The sequence below is a fragment of the Globicephala melas genome, chromosome 1, assembly GCF_963455315.2.
Source record: "Globicephala melas chromosome 1, mGloMel1.2, whole genome shotgun sequence".
NCBI lineage: Eukaryota > Metazoa > Chordata > Mammalia > Artiodactyla > Delphinidae > Globicephala > Globicephala melas.
The window spans coordinates 23,873,199-23,896,693 of NC_083314.1; the positions used below are offsets into that span (position 1 = coordinate 23,873,199).

The 23,495-nt window shown below is 35.3% G+C and overlaps 1 protein-coding gene across 19 annotated transcripts in view; it reads right to left on the reverse strand.

The window, feature by feature from the left end:
* CDC42BPA (CDC42 binding protein kinase alpha) overlaps nucleotides 1–23,495 on the reverse strand; it is a 325,266-nt gene that overhangs the window by 157,077 nt on the left and 144,694 nt on the right. For all 19 annotated transcript variants that reach the window (XM_030868499.3, XM_060304871.2, XM_060305121.2 and 16 more), the window contains one exon: nucleotides 9,399–9,492. In XM_030868499.3, the coding sequence (XP_030724359.1) occupies nucleotides 9,399–9,492 (94 nt within the window). The remainder of the gene's footprint in view (nucleotides 1–9,398; nucleotides 9,493–23,495) is intronic.

Consider the following 23,495-nt stretch of genomic DNA (forward strand, 5'->3'; position numbering starts at 1 on the left):
CGCAATGGGAGAGGCCACAACAGTGAGAGGCCTGCATACCGCAAAAAAAAAAAAAAAAAAAAGAAAGAAGAAAAGAAATATAACCTAGATGGAAGAATGTGACACGAGAGGGAATTATGAACAAAGATATTAGTAAACTTTAACATACATCTAAATGGTTATTAATTGGATAAAATAATGACAAAGAGAAGGAGAAACAGGACAACAAAGAGTAAGATGAGAAGGAGGAACAGGGGCAACAGAAAAAGGAGATGGAGGAGGAGGAAGGAACAACTACTTGAAGGCTGAAAAATAAGATGGAACTAAAATATTAGAAAACAACATGTTACTGAGGGAGCAGTTAGGATTACAATGTTCTAAGTTTCTTGGTTTTCTAATTTTTATTTACTTTTTAATTATCATTTTTAATTGTGGTAAAACACCCATAATATAAAATTTACCATTATAACCATTTCTAAGTGTACAGTTCAGTGGCATTAAGTACATTTACATTGTTGTGCAACCATCACCACCATCTCTAAAACTCTTTTCATCTTGCAAAACTGAAAATCTATTAAGCAATAATTCCCCTATTCCCTCCTCCTCCCAGGCCCTGGCAACCACCACTATACTTTCCATGAATTTGACTACTCTAGGTACTTCATGTAAGTGAAATCGTACAATGTTTGTTCTTTTGTGTCTGGCTTATATCACTTGACATGTTTTTAAGAAGGTCTATCCTTGTTGTAGCATGTATCAGAATTTTAAGGCTGAATAATATTCCAGTGTATGTATATACCACATTTTTTTTTATCCATTCATCCAACGATGGACACCTGAGTTGCTTACATCCCTTGACTTTTGGGAATAATCGTGCAATGAACATGGGTGAACAAATATCTCTTTGAGACCCTGCTTTAAATTCTGTGGAGCATGTACCCAGAAGCGGAACTGCTGGATCATATGGTAATTCTATTTTTAGTTTTCTGAAGAACTGCCATACTGTTTTCCACAGCGGCTACAGCCTTTTACATCTCCATCAACAGTACACAAGGATTCCAATTTCCCCACATCTTTGCCAAAACTTTTTTTTTTTTTTAGTAGCCATCCTAATAGGTGTGAGGTAGTATCTCATTATGGTTTAGATGTGCATTTCCCTAATGACTAGTGATGCTGAGCATCCTGTCATGGGCTTGCTGGCCATTTGTCTATCTTCTTAGAAGAAATGGCATTTCAAGTCCTTAGCTTATTTTGAATTGGGTTGTTAGTTTGTTACTGAGTTGTAGGGGTTCTTTATATATTCTGGATAGCAACCTCTTATCAGACATAGATTTACAACTATTTTCTCCCATTCCATTGGCTACTTTCTCACTAAGATAACTGTGTCCTTTGATGCACAGAAATTTTTAATGATGGTGTAGTCCAATTTGTCTATTTTTTTCTTTTGTTGCCTATTGCTTGGTGTCACATCCAAGAAATCATTGTCAAATAAAAGTCATAAAACTTCTCCCCTGCCCACTATGTTTTCTTCCAAGAGTTTTAGAGTTTTAGCTCTTACATTTAGGTTTTTGATCTATTTTGAGTTAATTTTTGTAGATGGTATAATAAGACAAATTAAGTTTTTTCTTTAATTAGGAATATGGTGGAGAAACTGATTGTCTCTAGACTTTACATAAAGGATAAATGCTAAAATTTTTAAGATAAACATTAAAATATTTGAAATAGAATGTATAACTTCCGAAGAAGAAAAAAAGAAATAAAAATAAATTTGACCCAGCCAATAGAAGGAAGGGAAGAAGTGGGGTGTGCAGGAGAAGCACACATGCAAACAAACAAGCAAAACCTATAGCAAATAGTACAAGACAATATACTAGAAATAAATACAAACATATTAATAATGAAATTCATAAATGGATTAAATTCAACTATCAAAAGACAGAGTCATCACACTAGATGACAAATAAAACCAAAATGAACAAATTTTTTAAAAATCAGCAATAATCTGCTTAACGCACCTAAACATAAAGACAAAGAAAGGTTAAAAATAAAAGGATGGAAAAGATATACCAGGCATATGTTAAACAAAAGAAGGTTCAGGTAGCTGTATTAATATCAGTCAAATTAGATTCTAAGGCCAAGATGATTATTATGATTTTTAAAGATTTATTAACATAATTAGAAAATACCCTGGAAGAGCAATTCTGAATAATACGTAACTAACAACATAGCTACAAAAGAGTTGTGAAAACATTGATAAGTTCAAGGGAAAATTAATAAATTCAACATCATAATAAGGACTTTTAAATAATAAATAATAGATCAGAAAGAAATAAAACTGGTAAGAATATTAAAATTTTGAACAACAAAGTTAATAACTGTAATCTTACGGACATATATAGAAACCTGCACCCAAAAGTTAGGAAAAAATGTATTATTTTCAAACAAACATGTAACAGTTATAACAATTGGCCTGTTACAAAATTAAAAGCAATCTTGACAAATGCTAAAAAACTGATAACAAATAGATCCACTCTCCAGTAAAAGAAAACTTTCTATAAACAGCCAAATAAGTAAACATAACACTATGAATACTAAAAGGCACACGTCTAAATAATTAATGGTCCACAGAAGAGTTCTAACTAAAGCTGGAAAATATTTAGTAAAATACTCTATGTCAAAACTTATGAAGAAAAGTAAAGCACAAATAAACAACATCAGGAATGATAAAAGGGCAAAACTACACATGTAACAGAGATTTTAAAACTAGAAAGAGTGCAAGCTGAACAACTTTATACCAATAAAATTGAAAACTCAGAGAAAATAGATAATTTTCATAGAAAAAAATATAACTTACCAAAACTGACTCAGGAAGAAATAGAAAACCAAAGAGACCTATAACCATTAAAAAATTTGAATCAATAGTATAAAATCTACCTGGAAAACAAACAAAATAAAACAGAAGAAAACAAAACCTCACCAAAGCAAAGGTGATTTAAAAGTGAGTTCTACCAATTATATAAAAAATAGAGGGCTTCCCTGGTGGCGCAGTGGTTGAGAGTCCACCTGCCGATGCAGGGGACACGGGTTCGTGCCCCAGTCCGGGAAGATCCCACATGCCACGGAGCGGCTAGGCCCATGAGCCATGGCCGCTGAGCCTGTGCGTCTGGAGCTTGTGCTCCGCAAGGGGAGAGGCCACAACAGTGAGAGGCCCGCATACCGCAAAAAAAAAAGGAACAGATAACCCCAGTATTATATAACTGTTCTAAACCCAAAATGGGTAAGGGCAGCGGATATGGCTCCCCTGTTTATTTTATAAGGCTAAAATAACCTAAATACAAAACAAGACAGATAAGAAAAATTTGAGAAGGAAAATTATACTGCAAGCTCAGATATGATCAATGTCAGGTATGAATCTCAGGTAACAATTCAATATAGAATTTTAGCATGGTCAATCTAGCAGTTTGTTCAACTATATCAGTATAACTTGACGATAAAGTTATGTTTATATCCAAAGAATGGATGATTTAACATTGGACGATCTATGTCATTCATCGTATTAACAGACTGAAGGAAAAACACCCTGGTATTATCTCAATGGATGCAGAAAAATCACTTGATTACACAGTATTAAAAACCATAACAAACTCTTGGTAATCAGAAATAGAAATCTCCTTAATCTGATGAAGAATATATACCAAAAGATTACAGCAAACATCATACTTAATTTGAAACTACAGAAAAAACACCAATAAAGTCAGGAACAAGGCAAAGAAGCTCCCAATTACTACACCTATCTAATATTGTGTTTAAGGTCACTGACTGCATGATGAGAAAAAAATATAGCAAAATAACGGTGTAAGGACTGGAAAGGACAAAACACAAGGCTGTGTCATTATTTGCAGATTATAAGATTGTCTATATAGAAAAATATACATATACACATAGAATCTACAAATTATTTTGAACTAATAGAAAAATTTAGTGAGCTTGCTAGTTTCAAGATGAATACGCAAAAATCAACTGTGGTCCTAAAGAAGAGCAACAAGCTATTAAAATGCAAATTTTTAAAAGTTATCCATTTATAATAGCCAAAAAAAAAAAAAATCCATGAAGTGTCTAGGAAAAAATCTAACAAATAAAGGTAATAGGTTTACCTTTACCTGAACATTATTATAAAACTTCATTAACAGACATAAGAGAAAACCTAAAACAATGGAGATACCATATTCACAGATGGGAAGACTTCATGTTATAGACAAAAATTTTCCCATAATTAATCTCTAAATTCAGTGCAGGTCTACAAGCTTGTATATGTGAAAGGGTGTTTGTATATGTCTGTATGTATGTATATAAACTAGTAATATAATCCTAACAATCATATGGAAAAACAAGTGGCCAAGAATAGCCAAAACAATTTTAGAGACAGAAAAGGAATGACAGCAGGACACCCTCTCACAGAAACCGACTTCTTACAAAGGTATAGTGATTAAGACGGTATAATTTTGACTCAGACGTGAGACCTAAAAAGCAAGTTGAAACTTAATTTGGAAAGTCACAAACTTTGGGAAAGGTTAAAATTGAAGCAACTGCTTCAATAATAATAAATGATGATCCACACAGAGTTATATAATCACAACATTTCAGAACACCGGAAATAAACAGAACATCCTAAAAGCTTCCAAATAAGGGGCGAAGGTTATAACAGAAGTACTGAGAATTAGGACGGCATCAGATGTCACAACAGTAAATTAGAACACAATGCAATGTCTTCTAAATTCTAAGAGAAAAATAAGTTCAAATCCATCATACCATGTCCAGTCTAGATAAATTATCAATCAAGTATGAGAGAAGAAATGAAGGCATTTTTCAGACATGCAAGATTATGAAATATTTACTTCCACTGGAACCTTTCTTAGGCAGCTACCACCAAATGAGATGAAAGACAGACATGGATCCAGGAAACAGAGGATCCATTACTAGAGAGCGACACGCAAATTCCATGATGATAAGGAAAGGTATGTCTAGGATGACAGTTCTCATCAGAGAACTGGAGATAGGAGATAGGCCTATCTCCAGTAGGCCTATAGGACAGTCTAGACTAGAATGAGAGTATGCACGCCTCCAGACAAAGGAGCCACTAAGTTTTTCACTGTGTCTAAGAGAGAAAGGAATTGCTCAATTTCTTAATGTGTGGTAGAGAGTCTGGGGATAAACTAGTGAGAATTATACAGAAAAACTAAGCAAAGTAAAGGGGTCACTTACTTCAGGGAGAACAAAGAGCTGTCCAAGAAAAGAAAGGTAATTAAAATAAATAATATGGCACAGCTATGAATAATATTTATATAATTATTAAAAAACTGAACAGGATTTAATGAAAGATTATGTGATAATTACAACACTGGGAAGATAAAGAGGAAGTGTAAGGGTTGGTTGAGACAGGTATAAAAGACCTGTATCCTCATCTTCCATGGTAGGAAATTAATAGATAATATCTAAAACTAAATAACAAGAGGCAGTAGCATGAATACAATAATAAAAAATACATAAGTAGAAGAAACAACGGAAGAAAGAGCTAAAAGATTTTTATGTGTCTGCTTGCAGAAAAAGACAGTTGGAGGTGGGAAAGAACCAGGACAAAGGAATGCTGTTTCTTCTCATGTCTTCCTAAAACATGTATACGTCACATAAAAAATAAAGTAGAAAGGAAAAGAAAAAAGAAGGTTCTTCATTATAATTTTCTAAATGGAGGACCAATATGCTATCATGTCCAGGAAAATTATTTGAGATCATTAATAAAAAATGAATGACTAGGAAGACATACTAGAATTTTAGGAATAAATCTGATCAGGGGCAACTCATATAGACAGAAACAGTACTCAATGCATTCTGGAATGCACAGGGACTTGGAGGACTGAACACCAGACTCCATAGGAGGAGCCCCAACTTTAAGGGGCTTATACCATGCAGGACTGAGGAAACACTACCTCTTCCCCTGGAATTCTTTCTCAGTGTAGCTCTCTCTTTTCTGGAATTGTGGACCACAACATTCTGATACCACAGCCTACCTGACTTTAATCTGTGTTTTCTCAACTTAGACCACCATGCTATTTCTCTCCCTCTCATGTCATACCTGGCACTATCCACTTCCCACTATATACTTCAAACACATGCAGTTATCTTAGAGCAGAACAATTACATACACCGGTCTTACGTTGTTTGTCTGACTACTGTCATATCTATTACTTCTACCTATGTCACAAGCCCCACATTACAATTTTATTTTCGCTTTTAATAGTCAGATACCTTTTATGTAAATTTTAAAAGAAAGATTAATATAATCTTTTTCCTTTATCCTGTAAATCTTATTTATCGTATCTGATATGCTTTATCATATAGCTAAGTATCCAAATGGTGTCATTTCCTTTGGTGTGAAGGACATTCTTTAGCATCTAGGCCTCTTTCATTTACCTGAAAATGTCTTTAATTCACCTTCATTTTTGAAGAATATTTTTGTTTGATATAGAATTCTTGATTTACAGACTTTTTTTTTTTCTTTCAGCACTTTAAAGATATCATTCCATGATTTCTGATGAGAGTTCAGTGGTTATTTTTACCCTTTTCTCACAGTATGTAAAGTGTTTTTTCTTCTAGCTGCTTTCGATTTTTTTTTCTTTAAGTTTCAGCAGTTTAACTGTGATGTAGCCAGGTGTGGTTCCGTTTATTACCTTGAGATATGCTAGGATTTTTTTTTTTTTTTTTTTTGCGGTACGTGGGCCTCTCGCTGTTGTGGCCTCTCCCATTGTGGAGCACAGGCTCCGGACGTGCAGGCGCAGCGGCCATGGCTCATAGACCTAGCCGCTCCGAGGCATGTGGGATCTTCCTGGACCGGGGCACGAACCCGTGTCCCCTGCATCGGCAGGTGGACTCTCAACCACTGCGCCACCAGGGAAGCCCTATGCTAGGATTTTATATCTGTGTTCTTCATCACATTTGGTAAGTTTGAGCCATTAATTCTTACAAATGTTTTCTGTTACTATCACACTTTTACTAGGATTCTAACTGTATGGATATCTGAGCCTATATTGATTTTGTTTCAATCTTTTCCTCTCTGTTCTTCAGACTGTTTAATCTCTATTAATCTGTCTTCAAATTCACTGGCTCTTTCTTCTCTCATTTCTAATCCACTCTTAACCTCCTCCTGTGAATTTTTTATTTCGATTACTATAATTTTCAAGTTCTAAAAGATCCGTTTGATTTATTTTTCTGCAGAGATTCCTCATCTGTGTAATCTTTAAGACTATTATCTTCCTTTGATTCTTTCAACATATATATGATAGTTTCATTAAGTCTCTGTCTGGCAACTCCAACGTCTGTGCTAGCCAGGTTTTTACTGACTACTTTTATTTTTCAATTCTGTATCACAATCACTTACCCTACCCTCTATTTTTGTTTGGTCTAGTGATTTTTGACTGAATGCTGGCCACTGTCAATAAAACATTGTGGACAGTATGAATTCTATTATCTTCCTCTGAAGAATATTAAATTCTCCTTTAAGCAGATAAAAAAATGCTAACTGATCTCCTTGAACATGGGCTGGCTTACACTTATACCCTTTAAAGGCAATTTATAGAAAACCTAAGATTCATCTCAACCCCTTTATTTGGAGGACCACTTTCAAACTCCGTTGATCTTATCAGGACTTGGTTTTAGGCTGTTAGATAGGCTTAGAGTAAGTCTTACATGTTACAAACATCTTAACTAGCCAATATTCCAATGTCCCCTAGTGCTGTGTCTCCTCCAGCGCTGCTTGATTTCGAGTAATCTGCTCGATTTTCAAATGGATAGCATCTACTCTTTGGTAATTCTCATATGTTCTTATACAGTTGTCCCTCCATATCTGCTGGTTCCACATTTGCAGATTCAACCAATCATGGATCAAAATTATTTTTTAAAAACTTTTCCAGAAAGTTCCCCAAAGCAAAACTTGAATCTGTCACACGCTGGCAACTATTTACATAGCATTTACATTGTATTTACAACTATTTATATAGCATTTACATTGTATTAGGTATTATAAGTAATCTAGAGATGATATAAAGTATACAGGAGGATGTGCATAGGTTATATGAAAATACTACATCATTTTATATCAGGGACTTACTTGAGCATCTGCAGATTTTACTATCCATGGCAGGGGGGCAGTCCTGGAACCAATCCCCCACAGATACCAAGGGACAACTGTACGACATATGTACAGACCAACCGTCATGAGATAGCCCTATATGGATATTTTAGGCCCTCTCTATGCACAACTCCCTCCTTTCCAATGGTAAGCCCTGCAGATTCCAGCTGCCTCAGCTAACCCAACTCTGATCTCCTCCTCCTCGGCTCTGTCAGACGGTTAAACTCTGCTTTAACTCTAGCTTTCTGCATCACAGTCAGCAAACTGTCCCAATCCTGGGAAATGGTGAGGCATACCTCATGAATTAACTTCTGTCAGAGATAACAGTCTTGTGTTGCCTGTTGTCCACTGCCTAAAAACTGTTGTTTCAAATCCAGTTTTACAGTTATTTATAGTGAAAGAACAATTTGGTATCAATTACTCCCTCCATCAATGGTTAGAGGCAGAAGTCATATAATCCTTTTAAAAAAAGTTATCTCCTTAGGATAAATTTTCAGAAGTCAAATTGCTGGTCCAGAATAATGTGACATTTTCGTGGCTTTTGCAATGTATTATACTAAATTACTCTCCAAAAAGTTTCTGCCAATTAAAATGATATATATTTGGATGTATGCTATACAACCAGGAAATTGAGGTAAATACTACAACAATAACAACAACAATAACAAACAGGGAAAACAATTGGGACATGTAAACTTTTAAGTAAGTGAGAGAACATAACGGAGGGGCCTAGGGTTAGCAGAACTAAAGTAAATGGTAACATAAAACTGAATCAGCCTAGAGGACTTTCTGATGAAAGCATTCACTTGTTGAACACTGTCCCTCAGGAAAACCAGACAACTAGTAAAGAAACAGAAAAGAAATGAAAGTGAAGAAGTCACATATTCGTTTTCCATGTGGGATTTATTTTCTTCACTCCTCCGGAACTGTGGAAATATCTCAAGTACAATAATAAACAGTTCAGCTAAAAAAGGAACAAACAAGAGTCTCATAAAAGGTATAGTGTATAGATCTTAAGATCATTAATATAAGCAGTTGAAAATGGTATATGACTTTTTAGACAAGCCCTATTATGAGTAAGTATGCCTAAGTGGAGGGAAGTAAAGCACAGAAAGACAAATGGATGGAAGGATGTTTGATAGATAATATAAATAGATGGCTTCTAAAACAGATAAAGAAAACAAGCAGTAAGGGAGATGTCTGTGGGTCAAACAGTTTAAGATTTATCTTTATTTACCGTTCCATCTTCCATCAGCTTCAGACATGAACCAAAATCTGCTAACCGAATATGTCCATTCATATCCATCAATATATTGTCAGGTTTGATGTCCCTGAAAAAAACAGACGCATGCAATTTTTAGTTGGGAAAAATAAACACAATCAGTTACTTGGTAAGATAACCATTTTGTCTGAAAATCTCAACTTCTTTTAAAATTAATACTCTAAGAACATATATTTCTTTAGACTATTTCTTTATGGGTTCAAATCCTAGCTCTGATTCATATTAAAACTTTTTTAAACACATGCAATTTCAGTGTTCTGGAGATAAAAAGTACTGTGGTAATTTTCACTGAGGTTAAATCTTACCATTCTTCCTTTAGATTTGCACAGATTCCAATGTGGCCATGGTAGGCCTACTTTCTGCATACAGAGAAGAGCCATAATTACTTGATACCCACAAAACATACTACCTTCTAGCCCATGAAACTGAACAGGGAAAATATACTTCCTAGACCCTGAACATAAATGTAAATAAATACATTTTCAATTACTGCAGGTCATGACAACACAAAAAGAATTGCTTCACAAAGCTGATTCGGAAAATGATTGAAACTACTTAATAGTGATCTATATTATTATATAAAGTTATTTACAGATGTTAAGTCAAAGGCTTGTAAGATATCCAAATCTAACTAATAACAAACTAAATCATGCCAGTTTTTGTGTTTGTTTTTACATTTGAATAATAAAAAGTGTTGCAAACCTTTGTGGCAGCTAACCCACTAAAAAGGCAGAGTTCAATAGTTCTGACAGACTATAGCCTTCAAAGCCTAAAATATTTCCTATCTGGCCCTTTATAGAAAAAGTTTGCTGACCCCTATTACAGATGATAGATGACTGCTTAATACAGACAGGCAGATAGACAGACTGAAAACAGCAGCCTGCATAGGAATTGTCTTCATAGTCCTCCATATTTGAATTTATAACCTCAACTCTCAGAAATGCTATATTAAGAAAAGATTTTTCTCTTGTTCAGAAACATCAAAGAAGTACACTTTAGTGCTGGAAGGAACCTTAGAAATTACCTAGACCATTTTTAGATAAGGGGAAAACTGTATTTTATTCTTTATTTTTTTAAATATTAAACTGCATAGTGATTATACATAACTGCTACTGGTAGAATTCTCAGATTTTAAAGGAGACTAAAGGAATTACAAAGACAGGATTTATAAACATCAGTAATATTTTTGTCTATGTAAAAACCAGGAAATATTAAAACTTAAGAGAAATAAATTGTATTTATACACTTGTAACAATTAATAAAATGTAAAATATTTAACAAGACATTATAGATAATACTGCCACTCCCCAAGTATCTCATTACCCTTCCTGATACCACCCCCTTCCTCCACTCCCCAGAGGTTAGCAACCACAATCCTGAATTTGGTGTTTACTATATCATGCATATTTTATATTATTAGTACATATATATGTAACCATAAGACTATATATTTTTCTGAATGTCTTTAAACTTTATAATTGATACCAAACTGTGTGTAGCCTTTTGCAACTTGGTTTTATTCTAATGTTATGTTTCTAAAATTTATCCATGTTGACACATATTGTCCTAGTTCATTAATTTAAATGCTATATGGAATATTTTCACAGATCCAATTTATCTATCAATGCTCCTGATTATGGAATTTAGATTGTTTCCAACAATTTTAGATTGTTTTAGATTTTTATTTTGCTATTACACAAAATTCCGAAATGAATATTTTTACAAATACCTCCTTGTACTCATATGGGAACATTTCCCTAGGCTATCTAGCAGTGGAATTGCTATGATAAAAGACATGTACATCTTCAACTTTACTAGCAGGATTACTACTAAGGTTAAGACTCTTTTTTACATTATCAATGGTCATCTTAGATTCCTCTTCGGTAAAATGCCAGTTAAAATCCCGTGCCATTTTTTTATACTGTGTGTGTGCTGTTTGTTTTTGGTTAATCTTCAGGAATTTCATTTCCTCAGATTTAAGTACATGTGTTACAAATCTCTTCTCTCCGCATGTGGGCTTGTTTTTCCACGTTGTTTATAGTGTCTTTCTTACTCGTAAAAACATTGTTTAATGCTAATATAGTCTTATAATTTATAAGTTGTATTTTTTGTCTTTTTTCACTTTTTTCAGCTTTACTGAGGTATAATTGACAAATAAAATTGTAATATATTTAAAGTACAACATGATGATTAATCTGATGTACATCACATTGTGAAAGGATCCCCACCACTGAGTTAACATATACATTATCTCATCTCACATATTTACTTTTTTTTTTTTTTGGTGTGAACACTTCCATTCTACTCTCTTAGCAATACAATATTATCAACTATAATAACCATGCTATACATTAGCTCCTCAGACCTTATTCATCTTATAACCTAAAGTTTGTACTCTTTGACCAACTTCTCCCTATTTCCCATACCCCCAGCTCCTGTCAACCATCATTCTACTCTCAAAATTTGCATTTTTTGTCCTAAGAAATCTCCCTTATCCTCTCCTTCCAGGGCTCATAAGGATAGTGTCCTATATTTTCTTTTAAAAGTTTTAAAGTTTTACTTTTCAAGTCTTTAATCTCCCTGGAATTAATTTTTCTGGGTAGTGTAAGATAAAGGCCACACTATATTTCTTTCTGTCCCAATACCATTTATTGAATGACATCCTTTCACTACTGATTTCTAATAGCACCTCGGTCAGAAATCAAGTGGATCTGTTTCAGGACTTCCATGCAATTTTAATCAAAAATCTTTGGAACGAAAGGGAGCCTATTAACAATGACCAGGACAATAGGCATGAACTGGAACTGTCACAGGCAAACAGAGGTATGCTCACCCATCTATACCTAGACTACTGTCTTAATTATGAGAGCTCTATAATGACCTCTCTATACCAGTAGACCATGTTTTAAATTGCCATGGCTCTTCCAGATAAATGCTAGAATTAGCTTAATATGTTCCATAAAACATACTGAGATTTTGATGGGAATCACAATGACTTCACAGATTAATCTGAAGAGAAATTATATCTTTGCAATATGACTCTTCCCATCCATGTATCAAGTTAATTAACATTATAGACACATATCTTAATTAATGTATATAAATACCTTATATATTAGTTATGAGTCTTCCTTTATGTCCTTCAATAATATTGAATATTTTTCCACAGAGAGCTTACACATCTTTTGCTATTGATAGTCTTGGATACCTTAGAGTTTTGTTGCTATTGTGAATAGGATTTTCTTCATAGAAGCATTCTCATTTTGCTTCCAGTTTTCATGGGAATGTTTCTCATATTTCACCATTAAGTGTGATCTTTGGTTTATATTTCCAGTAGAAACTCAATATTAGGAGAATTACCTTCTCCTCCCAAATTGCTAAAAGTATCAGGAGTGGATATTCAATTTTGTTGTCATTTTTGGTGTTGAGTTTATTTTCCTCTTTTAACCTATTAATACAGTGTGTTACTCTAATAGATTTTCTAATGTTGAAACTCCCTTGCATCCTGGAATAAAACCTACATGGCCATACTTTTTTTTTTAATGTGCCATCTATCACTGAATCTAAAACTCCACTGACTGTAAAGATGCACCATTATGGCATGTGCCACTAAAAGAGAGAATAAATTGACTACTATAATTTTAGAAGCCATTTATTTAAAAATTACAGAGATATTAAATTGAAAAATACGTTTGTCTTAGCACTCATAATATATACACTGCTGAATTTGATTTTTTTTTTTTTTTTCGTCACGCAGGCCTCTCACTGCTGTGGCCTCTCCCGCTGCGGAGCAGAGGCTCCAGACGCACAGGCCCAGCGGCCATGGCCCACGGGCCCAGCCGCTCCGCGGCATGTGGGATCCTCCCGGACCGGGGCACGAACCCGTGTCCCCTGCATCGGCAGGTGGACTCTCAACCACTGCGCCACCAGGGAAGCCCCTGAATTTGATTTTTTAAAACTTTTATTTTTAGGGACTCTCCTGGTGGTCCAGTGGTAAAGAATCCGCCTTCCAGTGCAGGGGATGAGGGTTCGATCCCTGGTTGGGGAACTAAGATCCCACATGCCACGGGGCAACTTAGCCCACGCGCCACAACTACTGAACCTACGCACCTCAACTAGAGAGCCCGCGTGTTGCAAACTACAAAGCCCACACGCTCTGAAGTACGCGCACCACAACTAGAGAGAGAAAAACCCGCATGTCACAACTAGAGAGAAGCCCACGCGCCACAACGAAAGATCCCGCGTGCTGCAGTGAAGATCCCATGTGCCGCAACTAAGACCAGATGCAGCCTAAAATAATTAATTAAAAGTTATTTTTAAAACTTTTATTTTTATACTCATAAGTGATATTGTGCTATGTAACATTCTCTTCTTGTACTACCCTTGTCCAATTTTGTTGTTAAGGTTTTACTATCTTCATAAAGTGAGATAAATGGCTTATCAAAATTTCAAAAGAAATTTATACAGAATTCAATTATTCCTTTCCTTTTTTTGGCCGTACCACGCGGCATTCGGGATCTTAGTTCCCTGGCCAGGGATCAAACCCGTGCCCTCTGCAGTGGAAGCACGGATTCTTAACCACTGGACCACCAGGGAAGTCCCCAATTATTCCTTTCTTAAAAATAAAAGAGAACTCATCTATAAAGCCACGTGGGTAAAAGGCTGTTCATAGGAGCTATATTCGTAACAGTTCAAAACTGGAAAAAACTCAAATGACCATCAGCAGGTGGGTGGATAAACTGTCACATATTTACACAGTGGAAGACTACTCTAGCAATAAGGAAAGATCTGTTGATACTATATCAAATTGGATGAATCTCAAAAACTTTATGTTGATCAAAAGACATCAGACAAAAAAAATATATGACGTATGATTCCATTTATAAGAAGTTCTAGAACAGGTAAAACTAAGCTATGGTGATAGAAAGCAAAACAACTGGTGATGGAGAGATAGAAGATGCTAACTGGAAATGAGCACAAGGAAACTTTTAGAGTGATGGAAACATTCTACATCTTGATTTGGGATTGTGGTTACACAATAGTTATAGCCATTTATATTTTCTAATATACATTTCATACACATTTTCAAATTTATTGGAATACAGTTGTTCATTGTATTCTATTGTATTCTATTATTATTTGTTTAATCTACGATATATAGTTATATTCCTAATATTATTCCTTTGTATCTTTTTTTTTTTTTTTCTTCTATTTTTTTTTTTTTCTTCTATTTTTTTTTGACAATGTCAAAAATCATCACTGCCCATTTAACACTTGTGGACTTTATCATATGTATTTCAATTTATAAAAATAAAAGGGGTGAAGACAAGAAGTACCTTTAAAAAATAGAAGACTGCAGTCTTGTGGAGGGAGAACTTTCCATTACAGATTCAGTTTTTTTTGTGGTACGCAGGCCTGTCACTGTTGTGGCCTCTCCCGTTGTGGAGCACAGGCTCCAGACGCGCAGGCTCAGTGGCCATGGATCACGGGCCCAGCTGCTTCGCAGCATGTGGGATCTTCCCGGACCGGGGCACGAACCCGCGTCCCCTGCATCAGCAGGCGGACTCTCAACCACTGTGCCACCAGGGAAGCCCTGTATCTTTTCTTGTATCTTGATAAAAAATAACACCTAATGCTTATTTAGTACCTTCTAATTTCCATGCAGTGTTCTAAATACTTTATGTGCTTTACTTATTTAATGTTCACAACAATACCGCAAGGCAGGTACAATTATTTTCCCCCTTTAGAGATGAGGAAGCTAAGCCACACAGTTAATGCTCAAGGTCACATAGTGATTGGAATCAGAATTTAAACTCAGGCAGTCTGGCTCCAGAAACCATACTCTTTGCTATGATCATTACTGCATATGATTCAATGTTTAATCCATTTGGAATTCTTCCTGGTACACCTTGGAAGGTATGATCCAATTTTATTTTTCCCACACACCATTCATTGAACCTATTTAAGACGCAACCTTCACCAGATGTTAACACTTGTAAGTTTTTGGATCTACTATAAGACTTTCAATTCAGTTCCATTAGTCTGTCTTTACACACAGTGGTAATATACTTTTAATTATTAAATACAGATATTTTAATATCTGGTAGGGCTTGTCTTCCTCACTGTATATTTATGTTAATATGCTATATATTTCTTAATAAATATATCCCTAAGTAGTCCATATTTTTAGATACCATACCTAGAGTCTTTTCTTCTACTATATCTCTTCATAATTATTGTTCCTTGCTACATTATAAATTCCACAAAGATAGGAATTTTGTTCTCTACTAGATTCCCAGCACGTGGAAAAGAGCCTGACACATAGTAGTATGCAATAAATATTTACGCAATTAATTAGACAACAAAAGCTCTTGATATCCTTCTTGAACTTTCTTGCCATTTGTAAGTAGTTTTTAGGTTAATTCTCTTTGATTTTCCAGGTATAAAATAATATCATCTATGAATATCATCTATAAATGTTACTATTCTTACACTTTTAATTTTTTTCTTTTGCCTTACTGGCTAGTATTTCTACTACAATGTAAAATAATATTGGTGACAATGAACATCTTTGTCTTGTTTTGACTTTAGTAAGTTACCTATTTAGCATGATGCTGACTTTTGAGGTATAAGATACAGGCACATACAGCACGTTAAGGAAGCATCTACCTATTCTTATTTTATTAAAAAAAAGTATTTACTAAATTCAACAACTCTTCTTGATTAAAAAAAATAATAATTCTAAAATGCATATATTATATGTCTAAAATTTATAAATCAAGAAATAATAGGCTTAGATATCAGGACATTAGAGATATGGGGTTAAAAAGCAACAACAAGAAAAACAGCATAAAGAAGTTGAATGTGGCTGCCACTGGGGCAGCGGGCATAAGAGGTATTACAGAGGGACTAATTTCAATATAATCTTTTTGATACTACTTGAGTTTTATTTTAACTATATGCAGTATTATTTGATTTAAATTAATTAAAAACCAAAATACAGGGGACTTCCCTGGTGGTCCAGTTGTTAAGACTTCACCTTCCAATGCATGGGGTGTGGGTTCAATCCCTGGTCGGGTAGCTAAGATCCCATGTGCCTCGCAGCCAAAAAACCAAAACATAAAACAGAAGCAATATTGTAACAAATTCAATAAAGACTTTAAAAGAAAAGGTCCACCTCAAAAAAAACTTTAAAAAACCCCAAAATACATGGATATAATATCTGAGTCATTTAATTCAAGAATATGAAAATGTTTTGCCTAAGCCACTATGATCATCTGCAGTCAGCAATATTTTTCAGTGAAAACAGTTAACGGGTATCAAGATCATAGATAGATATGATAATGTTATAAAGATAGTACAAATTGGTCTCTGCTCGTCCAACAGGGAATACAATTACACATTTCATGTAATACGTTGCCTAATGATTCATTCCACATACCTAGTGTATTCCATGGCTGAAAAAGAAGTCTCTCTGTTCCTAAAATGGTATCTATTTGATTTGATGGAAACTCTCCTAATCTTCTGAATTAATAAAACCTCAGGAGTATATGAACTATGAACTATTCCCTAATCACCTGTTAGGTTTGAAAATATGTTTTATTTTTTTTGGTGGGGGGGAGACAAAGTATAATGCAGATATGAGGTAGAACTTAAAGAATTCATAAGAAAGAAACAATGACTTTTCTATCTAGCTGATATTAAGTATGACCTACACTACCCGGCATAAGGAAGGCCTAAAACGTATGTAAGCCCACACACTTAACCACCTCAAACAAAGGAAAACATGTCCCTTCCTCCTTTTTCAACCAAAGACTACAGATTGATCTTCTGTGGTTTCCTTTCTCCTTTAAGATTGTCTACCATTTTCATCTAAATCTAATCTAAAAATGTCTGGGAGAAAGTATACAAAATATGATCTGAATTGGGCCTAACATATACAGAAATAGGCCTGGTTCTTTTTGCACTTTAGGATTTTGAAGTGTAGGCGAAGCGAAACAGAAGCTGCAGATTCAACTCCCCACAAATGTCAGGGGAGGTGTGGATACATCTGCTGACCAATATCCGTCATATGAGTCACAAATGCTCTTAACTACTTCATAAGAATGTTCTCACTGGAGCAGAGGAATAGAAAGAGATCCCAAGTGTAAAATGATAGAAAGATGGTTACACTTACATAACTGACAGGACCCTCAAACCCAAGAGGTTCTTTTCTCTCATCTAGAAGAGCCAGGATCAAAGAAAAGCAGGTGAACACCTATCTATTCTCTCTACAAATAATTTGATAATTGAACCATGATTTTGGCATCTTGAAGGCTACGTACAGAAGAAAAGGTTTAACAATCTGTAAGTAACAAAACCCTTTCAAGTAAAGTCATAGTTATAAAGTTATCTATCATTATTATATAGGCCCAAGAAAATGCAAGTCTTTATTCTTACATTACCACTGAAATGTATCATCAAATTTTAAAAGAAATTTGAGTGCTTAAAAGAAGTTCTTAAAAAATTTTTTGGCTTTCCCATTCCCATTCATATGCAGAAAATATTCTCTTTAAGATGACAAATAACCTTTTAATTGCCAAATCCAGCAGAACCTTTTCAGTTTGAATCCTATAATGATTTCTCTGTGACATCTGACAATGCTGATTATTCTCCCAACTCCACCATTTTCTCCTCTATTTTCTCAACTAAGACCAATTCTTCTCAGTCTTCTTTCCTGATTCCTCTTTTTCCAAAGTCATACTTCCCATTCCCCTAAAGCTGTCCTTCCCTAAGACTCAGTTCTCAGCTGCTTTAAAGTTACAGAGAGCCTCTTCCCCAAAAGGCTTGTCCTTCTTGGGCAACCTATATCCACTGAATAATTTACAGGGAACTATAAAGACTCAGCCAACTTAACTAAATGAGTAACAATTCTGATGGGCTATAGACTTTCCAGAACTCCTAGTGGGACTGGCTGAGGCTTTGGCCTGCAGTGCAAACTGACTTCTCCCTCTGCCTAACCCTGCTTCCTCCAGCTCCCCTCCCAAAGGTGTTAATCCTTAGTACATCTTGCATTATACATACATTCCGTCTCAGTCCCTGTTTCTGGAAAATACAATGTGTTGCATGGCAATGGATAAATGGAACAATGGGCTGGCAAATTCCATTTTCTGACGTAAGAAGCAAAATAACATCTGGTATTCTGAACCACTCTGAGTCAGTGACATCTTGCAAATAAGGTGGCAGCCAGCCAACCAGATACCAAGTATTGTCAATAAAGGAAGTGAAAGGGAAATTCAGGCAAAACATTAGTTCCAACCTTGACAATCCATGAAAACTAAGAAAGAGACAGAAATGTTTAGAAGAGATAAAAATCTCTACATTATCACTGTAAAAAAGTATTATTCAAGTTTCTTCCTAATTTGAATATGAATTGTACCACTTATCATGAATTAAAGTTTCTGTAATCTGCAGTTTTCCTTGTCCCCAAGGAAAAGCATTATTCTACTTAAAAGGAACATCTGACTTAAAACATTTGACTTAAAAGGAACAACATTATTTAAAACTCTAAGTCAAAATTAATATTTATAATGATACATATTTTTATTTGTAACATTAAGAATAAAAAAGCATCCCAAAACAATGACCACACTGAAAGGGCAATATTCTATAGGTCATTTTTACTTTAATACTTCAGGAGAATATCAGTACCAGAGCATGATTATTATAATTATTATTCCTATAATAGTAAAATGTGGATATAATAACATTAGTTAACCTTCAAAGCAGTAGTTTTCAACTCTGGCTAGACAACAAAATCAACTATAGAGGTTATTTAACTATATGTACCTCAGCCCCAGTCCAGACACCACAAATCAGAATACCGCATAGGGATTGGTTACTGAGAATACTAATTTAGGACACGTATCTCTCCTTCCATCAAGCTCATGTCAATGCCTCCGATTTGGTTCCTTTTCATCATTTACACAGGTTGGGGGAGTAGGCTCTCACAATGGAATGCTTTTATTTTCTGGTCTTCCTACTCCTCCTCTTTATATACCCATACAGAAGAAAATCAGCATATGGTATTATAATATTACAACTAAAATGTTTATTGAAAGTGTATATTAGGGCTCCCCTGGTGGCGCAGTGTTGAGTCCGCCTGCCGATGCAGGGGATACGGGTTCATGCCCCGGTCTGGAAAGATCCCATAGGCCGCGGAGCGGCTGGGGGAGAGGCCGCGACAGTGAGAGGCCCGCGTACCGCCCCAAAAAAAAGTGTATCTTAATTTTGTCAAATACATATTATATCAGTAATAAAGAAAAGAAAACCCACACTGGTAAAATTATGTCACAAACTGCCTTTCTGTTAGTCATACATTTGAATTTTTAATAGGAACATTAATTTGAAGTTCATCTTACAATTTAAAAAAGTTATTCATAACATTCTGTCAATAAACTTTTCTCAAACTTCTTTCCCAACAGTGGCTGCCCAAATCCTGATCTTTTACATATCCTTCAAAAAACCATCTAGATACAATCCACAAGAGGAAACAAGTAAAACTGACAACCCACACCTACAGTGTAGCTCAAAGAAAGTCTACCACAAAATTAAAACCATTTCTAATTATAGAAATAAATATTCAAATCCAGCAGATCAAACTCTAGAGTGCATGTGGAAAGGAAGACCTGGGAAAGAGACTATGGGAAAAAGAAGAAAAGAGCAGGGAGTCCAGGGATGATAAAATGTAGACTAAACTACTACCCACTGTCACTGAAAGAAGAAGCCCTATTACGAGTGGGGTAAGATGTAACAATGGGGGAAACTGGGTAAAGGGTACATGAGATCTTTTTGTACTGTCTGCAATTTCCTGTGAATTTAAAATGATTTCAAAATAAAAAGTTTCTTTTTTTTAAAGCCCGCCCCAAAAAATTACCTTGAGAAAATTTATGGGCTTATTATCTTATGTTTCTCATTGTCTTGTTATACATTAACATAATCTCTTTAACACATATTTATACTTACTTAATATAACACTAAAGAGAAAAACCTTCTAAAACTGTGTACCAGTCAATAGTATCTGATTTTCATCAGTGGACCGCCTATGATCTTGTCCTTGTCAGCCCAGTCGTTTCTCACATTCCCTTTTGCCCATCTTTGCCTCCGCTCCTCTGGATAAATCCCAGCTGGCCTAAATTGCAAGAATAATTGCCTTCTCTTCTGAGAACCACCTTTGACACTACAGGCACACCTCAGAAATACTGCAGGCTAGGTTCCGGACCACTTCAATAAAGCTGATATCACAATAAAGGAAGTCACATGAATTTTTCTGGTTTCCCAGTGCATATAAAAGTCTGGTGAGTGCGCAATAGCATTACATCTAAAAAAAACAATGTACACAGTTGAATTTAAAAATGCTTTACTACTTAAAAATGCTAACCATTATCTTACAATGCAAGGTTGCCATAACCTTCAATTTGTAAAGAGCTCAGTATCTGTGATGTGTAATAAAGCAAAGCACAATAAAACAAGGTGTCGATCCCTATATTCCCTCCACCAGACCTATCTTGCTAAAGCTCTATAAAAACTGCCTTTCTTTCCTAAGGTAATGTCTAAGTCAGCTTGGGCTACCACGACAAATACCATAAACTGGGTGGCTTAAACAACAGAAATTTATTTTCTCACAGTGCTAGAGGCTGGGAAGTCCAAGATCAAGGTCCAGCAGGGTTTGGCTTGTAGTTTTCACATGGCCTTTCCTTGGTGTGTTCACAGAGAGAGAGAGAGAGAGGGAGAGGGAGAAGGAGAGAGGGAGGGAGGGGGAGAGGGGGAGGGGGGGAGAGAGAGAGAGAGAGAAAGAGAGAGAGAGAGAGAGAGAGGGAGGGAGGGAGGGAGGGAGGGAGAGAGAGCCAGTGCTCTCTGCTATCTCCTTTTATATGGGCACTAATAATCCCATCATGAGGACCCTATCATAATGACATCATCTAACCTAATTACTTCCTAAAGGCACACTGGGGATTAAGAGCTTCAACATATGAACTGGGGGGTGGGGGGAAGACACATATCCTCATTCCATAGCAAGTAGAATATTCCTTGAAACTTCCTCATGTACTAGCACTCTGAATAAAGGCTTACGTATGCTTAGCACTTATCTGATTTTCTTCTACAGTTTCTATTAATTAATTAATCAACTAACAATTGAATACTATGTACCACAGATTGTACTTGGTGCTAGGGTTATCAAATATATATCTGAGATTAACCAAGGCATTTCTACTGCTAAAATTAAATAATGAGAAATAGGGGGAAAATAGTTAGTTAATGGGTAAAACTTATCTATTTTAAAATACCATATAATTATATAAGAAATGCTAATGAATAATCATGAATAGCTTAATAGATTTTTCTTTTCAATAAATATATGACTTGATACTGTGATTTTTATATTATATATACACAATACAGTCATATTCATTGATAACAGTGGTTCCTTCAACATTTCATGGTGTTCCACAAAGTTCATTTAACACCTATCAGAACTCTGCATTGGTTTTAGATACCATGAAGCAGAAGTGAGACCATGTGAACCAAAACCCAGCATGTTCTGTTTCATAATGAAATCAGCCACCAACTTGCAAGAAAATGATTAGACATACTTTGGATTCTTCTGAAGGTTCTTCAAATCATTCTCAAACTGACGGTACTACCATAACAATATGAAATTACTTTAAAATGTATTTATACACTGTTATGTTATGTAGGCACTTCTGTCTTCATTGGAATCTATCTGTTTCAAAATTTATACTTATTCCCTTGACTTTTTTGATAAATACAATACCATATTGTAAAAGTTAACACAACTCTTGAAACAAGTAATTAAAGCACATAATCATTAATGAGTCACAGACTTTTCTGGATCAGCAAGTAAAACAACTAGCTGCCACATACTAAAGAGATACTCAAAATGAAAAGAATAAAAACAAGATGAAAGAAATTCACAGGAATATGGCTACTAAAGCCTGGTATACTTGTATTTTACGTGCAAAGTAAATTTCAAGGCGAAAAAGAAAAGCACCCTTAGTGATGAGAAGGACCTCTAAATCACGACTAAAAGAAAATTATTTCACCAGTAATATATAACAAGTAAATTTGTAATACTTCACTTCCCTAAGGAAAAAGGAAGTGAGGAAGGACGCCGTTATGACTATATAGCTCTTCCCTTCTCGCCTCACCTCCCTACCAGATGCAGAGTCCCAGAACCAGGGCTCCAGCTGTAGGTGCCAGAAGCAAGGATAATTCCCAAGAATAATTTCTAGCCTTTAAAGCTTAATGTCAGTACTCCTAAGGGCCTGATAGGGTGAGTCGTGCCATCAATCCATCTAGTAAAACCAAGGCTGGCAGGGAATACTGCTGGATTGCGTGGTGGTTGAGATAGCCCACCATTTCTGTATCTACACAACCCTACACTGCATCAATGCACTGGGACGGAGGCACTTGCTAGACTAGTAGTGCTGCTGTCAATTTGGACCAGCACAGTGGTCAAACCTGACATTCTTTCCAAAGGACCAAAAGTTTGGGCAAAACTAAGTGACAGAGAGAAGGAAAAGTAACAGCTAAGGATAAAAGAATGAATAAATGGGTTATGCAATAAGGGAAATCCAGTATTATTATATTGATGCTCTGTGAGAGGCTCAGAGCAAGATATGATATTGTCTTGGGAGATTGGGATTGACAATATATACACTAATATGTATAAAACGGATAACTAATAAGAACCTGCTGTATAAAAAAATAAATAAAACAAAATTCAGAACAGATATGATATTGTCTCTTAGCTCAACTACACCAAATACCAGAATGCGTGAAGACATATGCTACTGAAACAACTTCCTGCTTTTGGAACCTGGCATGATCAAAGGGAATTCTGCGAACCTGAGTGGCATCACTCTGGGAGACAATTTAGTCATATGAAATGATGATGGACTAGATGGTTGATGAGTCGGTGGGACACTGGTAATATGCCAGCATCTTTTTTTTTTTTAATTTTATTTATTTATTTATTTATTTTTGGCTGTG